This window comes from Atheta coriaria, unplaced genomic scaffold, assembly GCF_025399875.1.
Source record: "Atheta coriaria isolate IRGN ID8LTWV9N9 unplaced genomic scaffold, Caltech_Dcor_3.1 hic_scaffold_2_pilon, whole genome shotgun sequence".
Taxonomy (NCBI): Eukaryota; Metazoa; Arthropoda; class Insecta; order Coleoptera; family Staphylinidae; genus Dalotia; species Dalotia coriaria.
In genome coordinates this window covers 3,960,709-3,976,647 of record NW_027045444.1, presented here as the reverse complement: position 1 = coordinate 3,976,647, position 15,939 = coordinate 3,960,709, and the positions used below count along the sequence as shown (strand labels likewise).

The 15,939-nt window shown below is 40.1% G+C and overlaps 2 protein-coding genes across 3 annotated transcripts; both read right to left on the bottom strand.

Moving 5' to 3' along the window:
* Positions 1 to 12,224: 12,224 nt before the first annotated feature.
* LOC135803432 (TBC domain-containing protein kinase-like protein) lies at positions 12,225 to 15,148 on the bottom strand. Of its 2 annotated transcripts, none has more exons than XM_065317038.1 (5): positions 14,899 to 15,148; positions 14,587 to 14,839; positions 14,018 to 14,530; positions 12,561 to 13,956; positions 12,225 to 12,504 (listed from the first exon to the last, which is right to left on the bottom strand). In XM_065317038.1, exons 1-5 carry the CDS (start codon positions 15,146 to 15,148, stop codon positions 12,394 to 12,396), a joined length of 2,523 nt encoding a protein of 840 aa, XP_065173110.1. In that variant the 3' UTR covers positions 12,225 to 12,393. The 2 variants fall into 2 exon arrangements, with proteins under 2 accessions (XP_065173110.1, XP_065173111.1); XM_065317039.1 differs by having other exon boundaries at positions 14,587 to 14,835; positions 14,899 to 15,024.
* Positions 15,149 to 15,216: 68 nt separating this feature from the next.
* Mesh1 (Metazoan SpoT homolog-1) lies at positions 15,217 to 15,838 on the bottom strand. The gene has a single exon (XM_065317047.1). The coding sequence runs from the start codon at positions 15,836 to 15,838 to the stop codon at positions 15,269 to 15,271; it is 570 nt and encodes a 189-aa protein (XP_065173119.1). The 3' UTR covers positions 15,217 to 15,268.
* Positions 15,839 to 15,939: the final 101 nt, after the last annotated feature.

Below are 15,939 nucleotides of genomic sequence, written 5' to 3'. Positions count from 1 at the left end.
GGGCCTAACAACGATTACGCACGCGGAACTAATTCGCGGGGACTTCTGAAAGCGGAAAATGGTTAGTCGCTAAACACACATTCACACAGGAGAGAGAGAAAGACAGTGCCCTGCCTAATTGGCCCTACCTAATCACATACTTAGCTAGATCATCACAGACCGATTCATGTTGTTCTACTGGGGGGAAATCGCGACGCGTTTGCGATCTGTGATGAGAGTGGCATAACGGGAATGCCCGGTAAATACATAAATATAAAAGCAACCCGAAGAGGCACACAGCAATAAACACACATCATTCACACATTCATACTACGTAAAGACGGACCCGATAATTAATACAGCTCAGAGTCATTAAATTAAATATGAAAATTAGAATATTAAAATCAAGTTAATCATCAAATTAAATAGAAAATTGAAATTAGATGTGAAATTGATGTGAATTGACTCCAAGCTAACAATAACGACCGAACGCGGATGACGCGATGCTGAAAAGGGTGATACTTTGAGTTAACATGAAGCAATAATGGAAGTGATTATCAATTAGTATTTAAAATTATCTATATTAAAGCAATAAAGTTATCAAAATAATAGAAGAATTATGAAAATTGTTAACAAAACATTGGCTAGATTTTCTTGTTGTTATCTTCAGAAGCATTTAAACGAATTATTAATTTTCATTTGTCGCGACTATAGAAAGTGTTTAGGTACTATAGGTAAGTGAAGAAAAGCAAGTTAACTCAAAGTAACACTGACACATAAACAAAAAGAAAGAGCAAGAGGGACACGAGTGCATGCCGCGATTGGGATGCCCAAATTGCCAATAGAAAGCAGAATTGTGCATCCGGACAAAAGGGAAGTGTCCAGATGGGACTAAAGGGCGCATACAGATACAAGACAACCAGTTTGGTGTCAGGTGTACTCACTACTTAACATCAGGCGATCTAATTATGCTGGGTGGATTAGCCCATAACCAAGGTCATAGCAATCAGTGGAATTCCCCTTGGGCTGACACACGAACAACAAATGTACTGGCACGTGAGGCAGTCAGGGGCACTAATTGCCACCCTCCGATTAGGGGCATCACCACACCTACCTTCAATCCGGCTCCATGAAACAGGGATCATTCGTCTTGTTTCCATGGAGGATGCGTCGAGTACTCCCACGTTGTCCAACGCTGGTAAGAAGCTAGAAGAGGTCCAACGATGCCCCTCTCATCATGGATGGATGGATTCCATTCGCGCACTCGGTTTACTCCCGCACTTTCGATTAGGTACTATTCGCGACGCGCACTCGAATAATATACGAATACTTTACTACTTTTAATGATCGCGACCCGAGTTCACATCCGATCTGAAAAGGAAGCAGAGAGACCAATTAGTATTAGTGTTTAATTGTTTTACTTACTCGTACAAAACACTTTGTTTTTGACTACACTCTTTGTCACTTCACTGCTTTCACCACAAGAACAACTTGTGCAGAAATATATTACACACGAATATACACTCGAGTATACACTATATACACTCGATTAGTGGCCTACAGGTAGGTATACTGCATCTCAATGTGTGAATCTAAAACAAACCATAAATCCATTAGCACTTGAGAATTAATAGGAAATACTTAAAGCCATCTTTTTGAATCTCCATTGTGGAAGTGTGCATTCATGTTATTCGTCGTCAGCTGTTCCAATGACTACAGCTGTTCATGGTATCATCCCGTTGTGAGGAGGAGCAACAAACAACAGGTAGCAGTAGTACGCCCTACTAAACCGGCATGACCCTCTCTGTAGGGGTGCACAATAAGGGTTGAAATTGTTTCCAGCCAATGGGGTAGTTCTGTGTCGTGCAGTAGTGATGGTGGAATATTTGTCACGTTGAAAACTCGCATTAGAAAAGAAATAATTTGGTATTAGTATTGTGATATGTTCCATGTTTATTATTTGTCTTGGAACATTGTATCATGCAGGTACTTTTGTTCTGCTTACAAATACCCTACGCCTGTAATATTATTGCGGTCAAGGTTTCCTGCAACTTTCTATTTCTCAATCTGTGCCAATAAAAACAGGCCATTGAGCCAGCTGCAACCCCAGACTACCGTTACCTCTGCGTGGTCAGGGTCGAGTGAGCATGCAGGGCAGACATAACAAATCAGTTATTCTTACTTGGAAATCTGTATTTAAAATTGAAACTACTACTAAATTACATTTGAATTAAGGAACGAACTAGTTTTATATCAAGCAATTAAGCAAAAACGCGACCCGCACCACGTGGTTCATGCTAACGACGGAATGGAATTTTTGAAAATACGCAAAGATCCGTAATAAAATCATAAAAATATTATGATACACTCACCGTTCACTGCTTTCCACGATGATTTGACACGATTCCTGGCTAATCCAGTAGATTTGAACTCAGATGCAATTGGATTTTGAAAAAACAGCAAGCACACGTCTTATCAGCACAAAGAACAACTGCACAATATGGCCGACTTGGTTGCACAACTTACACGGCTCAACACGGCAAGCGCACAGGTACGACGCATGGCGGTTGAGCCGACGGCCGACCCGCAACATGAAAAACACAAGATAACGCGACTAATCTCAAAATATCGCCAAAATAACTATGACTTCTTACCTGCCGTGCTTTTCCCCGTCGATTTGTGTATTTTTCAGTATTCACCTTTTGATTTATATTCGATTGCAATAATATTTCTGCGGAGCAAACAGTAGGTAACACTTGTAGACTCGATAACGGTCGGCGCAGGAAAAGGACATCTTGTACGCCGGCGTCATCCTAGTGCAAAACGCTAACTAGTAACTTTAGTGTTTTTTTAGTTTTGCAGACCCACACTGCTGCAGGGATGCCGAAATTACACGAATGCACCACCGAATCAATCAAGTGTAGATTCTGTTTGAATTATTATTGAGGCCCATATCCGTATTCTTGTTTTTAAATGCGATTAATTGAAATTATATGGTTGTGTTTGTCACGACTGCAGAAAGTATTTATCTACGCATGACATGCACCCGACGATGAACGGGTATAAACTAATTCCCGCTAGTTAAACGGGTTCGTTGGCGAAAATCTGAAGTGTGAAGCACGCCTAAAATGCACACACACATACAAACACTTCGTGTGCGTGAAAATGCACGACTTTCAACACTGGTGACGCGATCGGGTGCCAGATCAAAACAAGTACCTACCTACTCGTATCAAGCGAGGCAGCTTGACTGATACACACTGTTAAATCTTTAAAACGACATGATGATGATGATGATAATATTTGCATGTTATTTTTAATGAAATTTTAGAAAATATTTAAGAGTAACAATGTAGGTAGGTATCATAAAACTAAAATAATCATTTTTGTGTTTAGAATTTAAGAGCGCTCAGTCATGCCTCAGGAAATTGACCCCAGTTGACCCCTTCTCGTATCGGCTCAAAGCACTCTAGTTTTTTAACGTGTAAATAGAAATTTTGAAATATAAAATACTAAAAAAAAATAATTAAAATTTTAAAAAGAAAATTTTATGAAATAAAGTTTTTTTAAAATAAAGTTTTATAAAATAAACTTTGATAAAATTCGCGCCAGTGGGGTTTTCGCTGAGATGTAACCGTCTACTTAAAACTACAAAAACAACCACAAACTATGTGTATAATGGTCCTCACAACCGCATTGCTCAACTTGTCAACGCCCTGCATAACAAGGTTGATTTCTACAGTGGCTCGCTTGGTGCTTTCATTCCGGAGGCTAAATCACGTCTACTACAATTTCCCTAATTTTGGCTTAAAGTCATTCTCAAAACTATTTTCTTTCAAGTTCTCTTTGTTCTTTTCCCCCTCAAATTTATTTATTTATTTATTTTTCAAAATATTGTATCTAATCTAATTGTAGGTATATTGCCGATTGGCGTAGGTATCTTTAAATTAAATTAAATCTTTAAATTAAATTAAATTAAATTAAAATAACTTTTATAAAATTAAGTTTTATAAAATAACTTTTATAAAATAAGTTTTAAAAAATAAAGTTTTATCAAATAAGTTTTCTAAAATAACTTTTCTAAAATAAGTTTCATAAAATAAAATTTGATAAAAATAAAATTTTAAAAAATTGAGTAATAAAAAGAAATTTAAAAAAAATTCAAAAGGAACTTTGTGTCTACGCGGAAGCGTCGTGGTTTGGTGCCAACGCCGGTACTTGCCTTTGGTGTACGTTTGCTCGTCGTGCATAGTGAATGACGCTGGTACGAGGCTTTCGCACAGGTTGTGCTAGGATTGATGTCGGGGTGCGGGGTGTAAGGCCGGCCGCGTGAGCCAGTACCGTATGCTGCTACAGTTAGCTAGTATTTTACGCTGGTTGCAGCGGCGACCGAGGCAGAGTGTAGCAGGCAGAGTGAACTCACACAGTACAGCTTACGATCAGCTTTATAGTAAAATATGTATAGCTTCACTACAAAACCAGTTTGGTGTCAGGTGTACTCACTACTTAACATCAGGCGATCTAATTATGCTGGGTGGATTAGCCCATAACCAAGGTCATAGCAATCAGTGGAATTCCCCTTGGGCTGACACACGAACAGCAATTGTACTGGCACGTGAGTCAGTCAGGGGCACTAATTGCCACCCTCCGATTAGGGGCATCACCACACCTACCTTCAATCCGGCTCCATGAAACAGGGATCATTCGTCTTGTTTCACTGGAGGATGCGTCGAGTATTCCCCCGTTGTCCAACGCTGGTAGGAAGCTAGAAGAGGTCCAACGATGCCCCTCTCATCATGGATGGATGGATTCCATTCGCGCACTCGGTTTACTCCCGCACGTTCGGTTACTATTCGCGACGCGCACTCGAATAATATACGAATACTTTACTACTTTTAATGATCGCGACCCGAGTTCACATCCGACCTGAAAAGGAAGCAGAGAGACCAATTAGTATTAATGTTTAATTGTTTTACTTACGAATCACTTTGTTCTTCACTACACTCTTTGTCACTTCACTAATTTCACCACAAGAATAACTTGTGCAGAAATATATTAATAAACACACAGAAATCGAAAAATGTCAAGATTATTTCCCGATTAGTGGCCTACAGGTATGCATCTCAATGTGTGAATCTAAAACAAAGCATAAATCCTTTAGAATTAGAGAGTTAATAGGAAATACTTAAAGTCATCTTATTGAATCTCCATTGTAGAAGTGTGCATTCATGTTATTTGTTGTCAGCTGTTCCAATGACTAAACTTGCTCATCGTATCATCCCGTTGTGAGGAGGAGCAACAAACAACAGGTAGTTGTAGTACGCCCTACTAAACCGGCACGACCCTCTCTGTAGGGGTGTACAATAAGGGTTGAAATTGCTTCCAGCCAATGGGGTGTCTCCGTGTCGTGCAATGGTGGCGGAATATGAAAACGATGAAAACTTGTATTAGAAAAGTAATAATTTGATATTAGTATTGTGTTTCTTATTTGTTTTGCAAAATTGTAGGTATCATGCAGGTACTTTTGTTCTGTCTACAAATACCCTATGTCTGAAATATTGCGGTCAAGGTTTCCTGTAACTTTCTATTTCTCAATCTGTGCAAAAAACAGGTCATTGAGCCAGCTGCAACCCCAGACTACGGTTACCTCTGAATGGTCAGGATTGAGTGAGAATGCAGGCTAGACATAATAAATCAGTTATTCCTATTTGGAAATCTGCGTTTAATATTGATACTACTACTAAATTACATTTGAATTAAGGAACGAATTAGTTTTATATCAAAACAATTAAGCAAAGACGCGATTCGCACAACGTGGCTTTTACATTTTCATGCAAATACGCAAACATCCGCAATAAAATCGTAAAAATATTATGATACACTCACCGTTCACTGCTTTCCGCATTGATTTGACTCGATTCCAGGCCAATCCAATAGATTTGAACTCAGATGCAATTGGATTTTGAAAAAAACAGCAAGCACACGTCTTATCAGCACAAAGAACAACTGCACAATATGGCTGACTTGGTTGCACAACTTACACGGCTCAACACGGCAAGCGCACAAGTATGACTCATGGCGGTTGAGCCAACGGCCGGCACGCAACATGAAAAACACAAGATAACGCGACTAATCTTAAAATATCGCCAAAATAACTATGACTTCATACCTGCCGTGCTCTTCCTCGTCGATTTGTGTCTTTTTCACTATTCACCTTTTGATTTTTACTCGGTTGCAATAATATTTCAGCAGAGCAAACAGTAACACTTGTAGACTCGAGAACGGTCGGCGCAGGAAGAGGACATCTTGTACGCCGGCGTCATCCTAGTGCAAAACGCTAACTAGTAACTTTAGTGTTTTTTGTTTTGCAGACACACACTGCTGCGGTGGTGCCGAAATGACACGAATGCACCACCGATTCAATTGAGCGTTGATTTAATTTGAATTATGATTGAGGCCGATATTCACATTATTGTTTGTAAATGCGATTAGCCGAATTATTTGATACTTAGGTATTTGTTGCGATGGCAGACTGTGTTTATCTATGCACGACGTGCACCCGACGATGAACGGATACCGACTGATTCCCGCCAATTAAACGGGTTCGTTGGCGAAAATTTCAAGTGTGAATCACGCCTAAAATGCACACACACATACAAACACTACGTGTGCGTGAAAATGCACGACTTTTTAACACTGGTGGTGCTATTAGGTGCCAGATGAATCATGCACTTTATAAAAAACAAAGAAAAGGAAATTAAATATAAAACAAAAATAAAATAATATTTGCTTGTTATTTTTAATAAATAATCATGAATATAAAACAAAAAAGTAGTAATATGGAGCTTGGTCTTCTCGAACATCGCCGTTCGCATAAGGCGTTACGTTGAAGTGGAATTGGTGGAGACCGTGCCGTGCGGCTGAAATTAGCTGCCTGTCGCGGTCCGCCTCAACCAGTCGCAACGAAACCAAACTGAGTAGGCAACACCATTCGCTGACTTCACACACAACGTAGCAAGCGACAGTACTAAATATACCCATGCACATAAGTCTAAACCTTCACAAATGAATGCAAGTGTTTGCATCAGCGCACTAACTGACGTGAATAATGTCTGCATTGATTTGTTATTGCACTAAATTGTATATAACCTGCTAATTTTTGTTACACACTAAAATTGGAAAAGTTTTTATGTAAAAACTTTGTATTTCAAAGTTTAAAACATTCTGTTTAAAACATTATTTTGTTAAGTTTGTTTCGAAATAACTCCGCATAATGTCTCTAATTCAAAATCTTCTCAACTTTATTCGTTAACTATACAATGCAATATCGTCTCTATATTTGTACTTCTCCCCTTTTTCACTCCCGTCTCTCTGCCGTGTTCTCTACTCAACTCCACTCTGGCTTGTCTTCTCTCGCACTCAATGAACAACCTTTTCCCTTTACTCGCAACGCTTGCTTTGCCTGCTACATATCCTCGGTTTCCGCTGCCTTACAACCAGCGCAACCTAGCACACGCGGCCGGCCGTACATCCCGCACCGACAAAACCTAGCACAACCAATGCCAAAGCCTCGTAGCAGCGTCATTCACTAAGCACTGCGTGCCGTGCGAACGGCACCATAGGCAATGAAATACCGGCGTCGTCACAAAAGCACAACGCATCGGCGTACACACAAACTTTCTTTTTAATTATTTATTTTTAATTTTCTTTTTTAGACATTCTTTTAAAGAACTTTATTTTATAAAAGTTTTTAAGTTTTTTTGTAAACATTTCTATTTCCAAATTTGTTTTCGTTCGTTACCTGTAAGTTTTACATTAAAGCAATGAATATGGTCGATACGAAAATACCCCTTGCGTAAATTCCCTGCCGCACGGCTGAGCGCTCTTAAATCGCAAACACAAAGATATTAGGTATTTAGCTCGTTTTTATGATAGATTTACCTACCAACTATACAGTGAAATATCGACTCTACTTTTCTCTGTCTCTCTGTCGTGTTCTCTATTCGACTCCACTCTGGCCTGTTTTCTCATGCACTCCCTGAACATTCTTCTCCCTTTACTCGCAACACATGCTTTGCCTGCTACATCTCCTCGTTCGTAACCTGTGTCGTGCTGACTGCTGACACCCTTTGCCTGCTACATATCCTCGGTTTCCGCTGCCTTACAACCAGCGCAACCTAGCACACGCGGCCGGCCTTACACCCCGCACCCCGCTGTCAATCCTAGCACAACCAGTGCGAAAGCCTCGTAGCAGCGTCATTCACTAAGCACGGCGTACAAACGTAGACCAAAAGCAATAAAGTATTGGCGTTGTCACCAAAGCACGACTCATTCGCGTACACACAAATTTTCTTTTTAATTTTTTTAAAACTTTTTTGTAAAATATTGTATTTTAATTTTTCATCTTAAAAACTTATTTTAAAAACTTTATTTTATAAAAGTTTATTTTATAAAACAAACTTTCTGTTATAAAACTTTATTTTATAAAATTTTCTTCAATAATAACTTCTTTTATAATAACAACTTTACTTTATAAAACTTTATTTCACCAAACTTTCTTTTAAAAACATTGTTTTTAAATTTAATTTTGAAACGTGTGTATTTCATCATTTAGGTATTTTACCTAATACCTACCTACGTTTCAAAACTAAAGCAGTGAATAAGTCGATACGAGAAGCGGTCAACTTGGGTAAATTCTCCGGCGCATGGCTGAGCGTTCTTAAATCACAATCACAAAAATATTATTTATTTCGTTTTTATGACAGATTTTCACTGATACTCATAAATATTTTCGAAAATTTTATTAAAAATAACATGCAAATATTATCATCATCATCATCATCATGTCGTTTTAAACATTTAACAGTCGCAATTAATCATGTTGTCTCGGCTGATCCGAGTAGATCTAGCACCCGATCGCGCCACCAGTGTAGAAAGTCGTGCATTTTCACGCACACAAAGTGTTTGTATGTGTGTGTGCATTTTAGGCGTGCTTCACACTTTAGATTTTCTCCAACGAACCCGAGTAACTGGCGGAAATCACTCTGTATCCGTTCATCGTCGGGTGCACGTCGTGCGGAGATTCATACTTTCAGCAATCGTGACAACCACAACCATATAAATTCGATTAATCGGATTTAAAAACAAGAATCCAAATATCGGTCTCAATCATAATTCAAACAGAATCTACACTTGATTGAATCGGTGGTGCATTCGTGTAATTTCGGCATCCCTGCAGCAGTGTGTGTCTGCAAAACTAAAAAACACTAAAGTCACTACTTTGCGTTTTGCACTAGGATGACGCCGGCGTACAAGATGTCCTCTTCCTGCGCCGACCGTTATCGAGTCTACAAGTGTTACTGTTTGCTATGCAAAAATATTAATGCAACCGAATAAAAATCAAGTGGTCAATACTGAAAGTGATACAAATCGACGAGGAAGAGCACGGCAGGTAAGAAGTTCAGAGTTATTTTGACAATATTTTGAGATTAATCGCGTTACCTTGTGTTTTTCATGTTGCGTGCCGGCCGTTGGCTCAACCGCCATGAGTCATACTTGTGCGCTTGCCGTGTTGAGCCGTGTAAGTTGTGCAACCAAGTCGGCCATATTGTGCAGTTGTTCTTTGTGCTGATAAGACGTGTGCTTGCTGTTTTTTACAAAATCCAATTGCATCTGAGTTACAATTTATTGGAATGGCCTGGAATTGTGTCAAATCAACGGGGAAGGCAGTGAACGGTGAGTGTATCATAATATTTTTACGATTTTATTGCGGATGTTTGCGTATTTGCATGAAAATGTAAAAGCCACGTTGTACGGATCGCGTCTTTGCCTAATTACAGGACATAAAACTAGCTCGTTCCTTAATTCAAATGTAATTTAGTAGTAGTATCAATAGTAAGCGCAGATTTCCAAGTAGGAATAACAGATTTATTATGTCTGCCCTGCGTGCTCACTCAACCCTGACCATTCAGAGGTAACGGTAGGCTGGGGTTGCAGCTGGCCCAATGGCCTGTTTTTTGTGGCTTAGATTGAGAAATAGAAAGTTGCAGGAAACCTTGACCGCAATAAAATTACAGACATAGGGTATTTGTAGGCAGAACAAAACTACCTGCATGATACAATGTTGCAAAACAAATAATAAACACAATACTAATACCAAATTATTACTTTTATAATGCAAGTTTTCATCGTTTTCATATTCCGCCACCATTGCACGACACGGAGACACCCCATTAGCTGGAAATCACTACTACCCTTATTGTGCACCCCTACAGAGAGGGTCGTGCCGGTTGAGAGAGGCGTACTACAACTACCTGTTGTTTGTTGCTCCTCCTCACAACGGGATGATACGATGAACAAGTTTAGTCATTGGAACAGCTGACGACGAATAACGTGAATGCACACTTCCACAATGGAGATTCAAAAAGTATTTCAATGTTAAGTAAAGTATACATTTACTGTACGCTATACCCCCACAATATCGTTATGTAAACGATAATTTATTAAAACCATTGCAAGTTTGCAGGTCAATGCAAGTATTTGTCAAACTTTATGTGGATAGCTATTTCGACCATTTTAGGCCTCGTCAGCACACCTACTGGTTTGACAAACACTTACACCGACTTGTTATGGCTCTATGTCCAACCGTTAAAGTTTATACTTTATAAGTTACATTATAGTAAGTGTACCTATACTTTACATAGCTTGTTAATACTCACTCTCGTAAAACTATTGTTTTTCAATATTAAAGTATTTTCTTTTAACTTTCAAGTTTTACTGGACTTATGCTTTGTTTTAGATTCACACATTAAGACGCTGATTACCTACCTGTGGTCCACTGAGGGGCAATAATCTTGATGTTTTTCGATTTCTATGAGTTTATTAACATATTTCTGCACAAGTTGTTCTTCTGGTGAAATTAGTGAAGTGACAAAGAGTGTAGTGAAGAACAAAGTGATTTGTAAGTAAAACATTAACCACTAATACTAATTGGTCTCTCTGCTTGCTTTTCAGATCGGATGTGAACTCGAGTCGCGATCATTAAAAGTAATAAAGTTGCACAATATTATAACTACAACCCAAGTATTCATGAATAAAGTATTCATTGAATCGCGAATGACCTGAAGAGGTCTAACGAAATACTTCGAGTGCGCGTCGCGAATAGTAACCGAAAGTGCGGGAGTAAACCGAGTGCGCGAATGGAATCCATCCATCCATGATGAGAGGGGCATCGTTGGACCTCTTCTAGCTTCCTACCAGCGTTGGACAACGGGGGAATACTCGACGCATCCTCCAGTGAAACAAGACGAATGATCCCTGTTTCATGGAGCCGGATTGAAGGTAGGTGTGGTGATGCCCCTAATCGGAGGGTGGCAATTAGTGCCCCTGACTGATTCACGTGCCAGTACAATTGCTGCTCGTGTGTCAGCCCAAGGGGAATTCCACTGATTGCTATGACCTTGGTTATGGGCTAATCCACCCAGCATAATTAGATCGCCTGATGTTAAGTAGTGAGTACACCTGACACCAAACTGGTTGTCTTGTATCTGTATGCGCCCATTTGTCCCATCTGGACACTTCCCTTTTGTCCGGATGCACAATTCTGCTTTCTGTTGGCAATTTGGGCATCCCAATCGCGGCATGCATTCGTCTCCCCTTTGCTAGTTCTTTCTATTTATGTACAGGTGATACTTTGAGTTAACTTGCTTTTCATTAATTAAACATTTTCTATAATCGCGACAAATGAAAATAAATAATTCGCTTAATTGCATCAAAAAATAAGAACAGAAAATCTAGTAAATTTCCTATTATTTTGTAAACAATTTTCTCAACTTTTCGGTTTGAAAATAATTGGTAATCATTTGTTAACTCAAAGTATCACACTTTTCAGCATCGCGTCATCCGCGTTCGGTCGTTATTGTTTGCTTGGAGTCAATTCACATCAATTTCACATCTAATTCAATTTTCTATTTAATTTGATGATTCATTTGAATTAATTTTCTATTTTTCACATTTAATTTGATGACTCTGGGCTGTATTAATTATCGGGTCCGTCTTTTCGTAGTATGAATGTGTGAATGATGTGTGTTTATTGCTGTGTGCCTCTTCGGGTTGCTTTTATATTTGTGTGTTTACCGGGCATTCCCGTTATGCCACTCTCATCACAGATCGCAAACGCGTCGCGATTTCCCCAGTAAGTTACCAGATTCAAAATGACAACCAGTTTGAATTTCTTCAACTACAAACAACTTTAACAATTAATTTAATTAATAATTAATTATCGAATCGATTTATAAAGAATACCATAGACGTAAACAATCGCAATAACCATTGAAAATAGTGTCTGGCTAAACAGGTATTTGAACATTTCGAAACTTGTAAATTAAATTGGATATAGTTTGAATTATATTATTATTAACTGCTCGTAAAAATTGCATTATTCGATGCGTAGGTTTGCAATGCGTCGAATCCGCCTTGTAAAACGCATACCTTTGGTACCTTGCAGTCGAGCAACAGACGCGGAAACTGAAATACAAATGATTGAAAAAACTTGTGAAGTTGTCAGGTAGGCAAAGTATTACCATTTCAGTGTCGGTATCCTCGTCACCAATGACTACGACAAATTTATCGTCGCTGGTAGCGAGGAAAGTCCCAACTGGGCCCAGCCCTTCAAGACTCTGCTCACCGAATTTGACGCTCGAAATTGGAATATTCAAACTATCGACGATGGCGCGGCGTGCAAATTGCGTAGGATTTCGTATATCGATTGCAAGCAGCTGGCTGGGAAAGTTACGCACTAAATGCTCGACATCCTGCGGTGAGATTCGCGGATAGCGTGCTTTATTCTGCCGTCGACAGTCTTCCAATGCTTCGGGGGTGATTTCCTGCCCGCTTTCATTGTCATGCAGACGGCGCGTGACGCTCTTTGGCGTTGTTTCGAATGTAAGCATTGAATTCTTCACGCAGTTTTCAATATCCACCTCGGGTAGGTCGGAAAAGAGTAGGATGCATTCGTTGAAGCCGCTCGACATGAGGCGCGAGCGCAATTGCGTCAATACCGAGAGTCCAATGTGCAGAGGAAATGCGGAGTCGCCCAAGAGGAGTTTATCCCAAAGATGCAGGATCTTATGTAAAGGAAATACATGCGAGAACATGGTGAGGAACCATGGAATTGCAAACAGTTCAGGGACAAAGTTAATCTCGTGTAGATGGTTCGCAAGTGGTGGATCATGGAATGCAATCAGTTGTGAGAAACGGGCGAGGTATTCTTGAATAACCGCCGAGTTATCCTTCAAAAAGAATTGGTGCAGATACTTGGGCACAAAAGCAGAGAGGCACGCAAACGCCCTGGCCTCATCGTTAAAATGCAATAAGAGAAATGGCGCCGTGAGCGAATCTAAACCCTGCCAATACACATACTTTGTGTTTTTTTGCACCCACGCCTTCAGTATACGCTTCAGTTTGCGATGCCCGTCGGCAGAGGAAAGCAGCTCATTGTACTGATGACAACGTGGAATGTCCACCTCAATTTGACGATCGGTAGGTGTTTGGGTCTCTTTATCAATGAGCTGAAACAATAACTCTGTGCGATCGCGATCGCCGCTCACATTGAGCAGTGCAGCCCAAATTTCACCGCGAAGTTGCGGCGGAATATCGAATCTTGCCTGCCTAACGATCAAATCTCGCGTAAACGGATAACCGTACAACAAACGCCTGAAGAGTATAATGCGGTGGAATTGGTACTCGGGATCCTTCTCTTTAATGCACAGTGGAAGTCCGCTTGCATCGTAGTTGAGCGATGAATCAAATCTGTCGATGATTGCGGATGCACAATGTACCAGTGGATGGAAGTGATGATATTTGAGATGACCGAGACGCTCGTGTAGCGCCGTCACTGGCATCATCACCACTCGTTGGTCATACAGCGTGTTGGGGTTCTTCTCCTGGCCAAAACACGTGCCGTCGATCAGCGCCAGGCTGCACAAAGTGCCAAAGTGCAGAAAGAAAATTTTATTTTATTTGTGCATATTTGTGTTACCTGGGCAATGATAGAATTGGTGGGCCTGTCCGTATGAGGCCTTGTTTCTTTAATTCAGCGATCACGTCACCGCCAGCGAGTCTCCACCAATGGTAGAATTCTTTGATGGTGAATGCTTCGTACTTTGGAATGTCGCGCTTCTTTTGCTCGCCGCTGTTGTGCACATGAAGATGTGCAAATAATTTGTTTTCGAGAAGTCTTTGCGTGGTAATTCGCCTGCTGGGTGTGACGGCTAGACAGCTTTCAATAAGCGCTTTCCAATCGGGATCCAATGCCATGAATATTTCGTAGCATTTGTGTTCTCGTGCGATGCGTTCAAAGATACGGCCTTCGCATTGCAGCAGGCTGAGAATTTTGCGAATCTTTTGACCAATCTTCAAACTCTCCCAGAGTGGTTGCTTCAGCACCAGCTCCACCAAAATGATGCCCAGGGACCAGATGTCGGTTGACATTGGGAATTTTGTGGGTTGATTCTTATTCAAATACACTTCTGGGGCAGAATATGCAGTTTGTCTACAACATTACCTATTCATAATCGAGTTATTTAAACTTGCAAGGGTTAAACGTACACCAGTGGAAATGAAACCAGTTGGCCATATCCAGTCATGGAGTAAAGAGCATAATTGAACAACTTGACGCTGCCATCTTTTTGCAACAGCACATTTTCTGAGCACAAAGTTTGATGGGTAAGATTATTATTGTGTAACACATCCAAACCTTTGATTATTTGATAGGCAATGCGGCATATCTCATCTGAATGAATACTTGAAAGGGTTTCAAGTAATGGGGTGCCACAATATTGAGAGACCACCAAAAGTCTTTCTAAAACAATGAAACACATTAATTTATACAATACATATAGTCTTCTGTTCTATATGCACCATGTTTTCCTCTTATAATGTCCAAATATTGGCAGAGATTTGAATGCACCAATGATTTGAAAATTTGTGCTTTGCCGTAAATTGTAATCGAGTTGGGCGTTAGTGGCAGGCCATTACTACCGCAGGTGTCCACGGTATGCAATTTGGCGAAGAATGTTAACACGCCGAACTGGAAGTCATCACGTCCGAAATATTTATTCGCGATGTTTTCTGTCAGAATGTGCTTTTCTGCAATTTCCGATTCGGACATCTTCTGTTTCTTCAGACACGATCAAGAAATATGACGCTCAGTGTGAGATCACTTGCATGACTTGCACGTTTGGTTGCATATATTTTTATTTGGTTCAATATTTACATCATGATTTACATATCAGCTGTGTTTCGCAAACAATCTATCCAATTCTAGCTCTAATTCAGCATTTGTGCCTCTTAAATTTTGCACCACCTGTTGACTCCATTGGAAATACTCGTCTACTCTCTGCTTGGTCCATCCTAGTGGAACACACCTCTCGAGATCCCTCAAATTATGCAACTTGTCTGCCAGCTTGACCAGCTTTGCTGGATGACTTGACCCTGCTGCATGTTCAATTTGTAACCGCTTGCGTTCGTGCTTTGGCAGGGATTTGTCATCAGTCACCTCTTTGACTACATTACATACATCTCTACCGAATTCCTTTTCTATTTCCTCAAATGTAGTGTCTGTGTCTTCGACTGTGTCGTGCAGCAGAGCTGCTTGAAGCACAGTGGGGTCCGTGATGTTGGCTTCTTCAGTTAGAATTTGAGCAACACCGATTGGATGATTTATGTAAGGCGTCGCATCTGGGTCCATCCGGCGTTGTTTCTTGTGTTTGACGGCCGAAAAATGCACGCATTTTATCAAAAGTTTAGTTAGCGCGCTTGTCTCGGACATGATCTCCACCAATCCTTTTACGACTGACATGATGGCCAAAGATCAAGGTCGTACGTTGTGTGAAAATTACAAAATTAGTTTACATATATTAATATAATACCAATTATTTAATTTTCTCTATAATGAGGATT